This window comes from Nerophis ophidion, linkage group LG14 (genome assembly GCF_033978795.1).
Source record: "Nerophis ophidion isolate RoL-2023_Sa linkage group LG14, RoL_Noph_v1.0, whole genome shotgun sequence".
Classification (NCBI taxonomy): domain Eukaryota; kingdom Metazoa; phylum Chordata; class Actinopteri; order Syngnathiformes; family Syngnathidae; genus Nerophis; species Nerophis ophidion.
Window position 1 is genome coordinate 11,684,230 of NC_084624.1, and position 2,500 is coordinate 11,686,729.

The 2,500-nt window shown below is 39.0% G+C and overlaps 1 protein-coding gene across 5 annotated transcripts in view; it reads left to right on the top strand.

Moving 5' to 3' along the window:
• The window catches only part of pif1 (PIF1 5'-to-3' DNA helicase homolog (S. cerevisiae)), a 146,156-nt gene that overhangs the window by 118,190 nt on the left and 25,466 nt on the right, over positions 1 to 2,500 (top strand). For all 5 annotated transcript variants that reach the window (XM_061919839.1, XM_061919841.1, XM_061919838.1 and 2 more), the window contains 2 exons: positions 1 to 143; positions 210 to 324. The exon at positions 1 to 143 is cut by the window's left edge and continues 11 nt beyond it. In XM_061919839.1, coding sequence (XP_061775823.1) covers positions 1 to 143; positions 210 to 324 — 258 coding nt within the window. The remainder of the gene's footprint in view (positions 144 to 209; positions 325 to 2,500) is intronic.

Here is a 2,500-nt window from a genome sequence, read left to right on the forward strand (position 1 = left end):
GGCTCAGCCCCTCTGGAGCAGTGTATCGAACTGGCCCAGAGGCCCGGGGTCCTGCAGCACTGGACCAGCTGTCGACACCTCGTCATCGACGAGATCTCCATGGTCGACGCGGCGTTCTTCGACAAGCTGGAGTGTGTGGCCAGGTGGGATCCGAACGAACACGTCCCTACCCTCCCAGTCCTATGTCAAGGTTTGCTCTCTGCACACAGGTCAGTGAGGAGGTCCACCGAGCCATTCGGGGGCATCCAGTTGATTATTTGTGGGGATTTCCTTCAGTTGCCTCCAGTTTCGAAAGGGAAGGAAAAGGCCAAGTTCTGCTTCCAGGTAAATGACTTCTGTTCTGTGTGACGGGGGCGCGGGGGCGGGGATTACACTTAATCACGGTTTCCACAGGTCAATATATTAAATGGATTTTGCGATAATTAGGGCTTTAAAGGGGAATTGCACTTTTTTTTCTGGAACTTTGCCTACCGTTTGCAATCATGAGACAAGACAAATGTGTTTTTTTGCATTGTAACTCGTTACTAGAAGTCTGCTTACAATGGAGTTAATGATAAGTCCTCTAAAACCCGTTAAAAGCAATACTCTATTTGCATTTGGTGACTTGAATATTATAGTAAATGGGTTATACCTTTTCTACCTCCAAGGTACTCAAAACGCTTTGACACTTTCCATATTCACCCATTCACACACACATTCACACACTGATGGAGGGAGCTGCCATGCAAGGCGCTAACCAGGGCCCATCAGGAGCAAGGGTGAAGTGTCTTGCTCAAGGACTAAACGAACGTGACTCGGGTGGTAGAAGCTGATTATCGAACCAGGAACTCTCAGGTTGCCGGCACGGCCACTCTACCAACCGCGCCACGCCGTCCCCTAGAATTCCACTATGGTCATCTAAATAGTTACTATGGTAATGTAAGTCACAGCAGGTGAGACGAGGCACCAAGCAGTGTGGGTGGGGAGCGTTTCCACAGAGTGTTTCCAGAGCCTGAAATGTGGGTGTCAGGGACAAACGCGGGAGGAGATTTTTACAAGAAAGTTCTAAAGCTTAGTGATAAATCAGATTGTAGGTTTTTTTTATTTTTTACTCTTAGCGTTCATATTTTGCTGTTTGTTGCATTTTTGTTGCGTTTCGCTTGATTGTAAAATATGTGGATGGAGAGGGGGTGTGGCGTTCATATGTTGTCAATATTCAGTGTTTTATCCTTCATAGTTAATATTGTAAACCCCACATTCTTTTTTTTCATATACATTCTGGGTGTCTCATTTAGTATAAAATAAGACGCTAACTTTAAAGTTTAGTGATACATCAGATATATCAGATTGTAGGTGTTTCTTTTTTTTTTACCCTTTGTGTTAATTTTTCACTGTTTGTTGCATTTTTGTTGCGTTTCGCTTAATTGTAAACTATGTCAATTGAGAGACAATGAAGTTCGTATGTTGTCAATATTCAGTGTTTTATCCTTCATAGATAATGTAAATCATGATATTAGTTAATATTTGATATCACACATTCTTTATTTTCATGTACATTCTGGATGTCATTCAGTATAAAATGAGATACTAAGATTAAAGCTTAGTGATATATCAGAGTTATCAGATTGTAGGTGGATTTATTTTTACCTTTCGCGTATTTCGCTGTTCGTTGCATTTTTGTTGCGTCTCGCTTGATTGTAAAATATGTCGCTGGAGAGGGGGTGTGACGTTCATATGTTGTCAATATTCAGTGTTTTATCCTTCATAGTTAATATTGTAAACCCCACATTCTTTTTTTTCATATACATTCTGGGTGTCTCATTTAGTATAAAATACGACGCTAAATTTAAAGTTTAGTGATACATCAGATATATCAGATTGTAGGTGTGTTTCTTTTTTTTTTTACCCTTCGTTTTCATATTTCACTGTTGCATTTTTGTTGCGTTTCGCTTAATTGTAAAATATGTCGATTGAGAGACTGTGTGAATTTCGTATGTTGTCAATATTCAGTGTTTTATCCTTCATAGTTAACATTGTAAATCCTGATGTTAGTTAATATTGGATATCACACATTCTTTATTTTCATGTACATTCTGGATGTCATTCAGTATAAAATGAAACACTAAGATTAAAGCTTAGTGATATATCAGAGATATCAGATTGTAGGTGGATTTATTTTTACCCTTCGCGTATTTCGCTGTTTGTTGCATTTTTGTTGCGTTTCGCTTGATTGTAAAATATGTCGCTGGAGAGGGGGTGTGACGTTCATGTTTGTAATATTCAGTGTTTTATCCTTCATAGTTAATATTGTAAATGACGATATTAGTTAATATTAGAAATCACACATTCTTTATTTTTATGTACGTTCTGGGTGTCTCATTAGGTAAAAAATGAGCCACTAAGTTTAAAGTTTATTGATATACCCCAGGGGCCGGCAACCTTTACCACTCAACGAGCCATTTTGACCTGTTTCGCAAAATAAAGAAAACAATGTGAGCCACAAAACACTTTTGAAATTTAA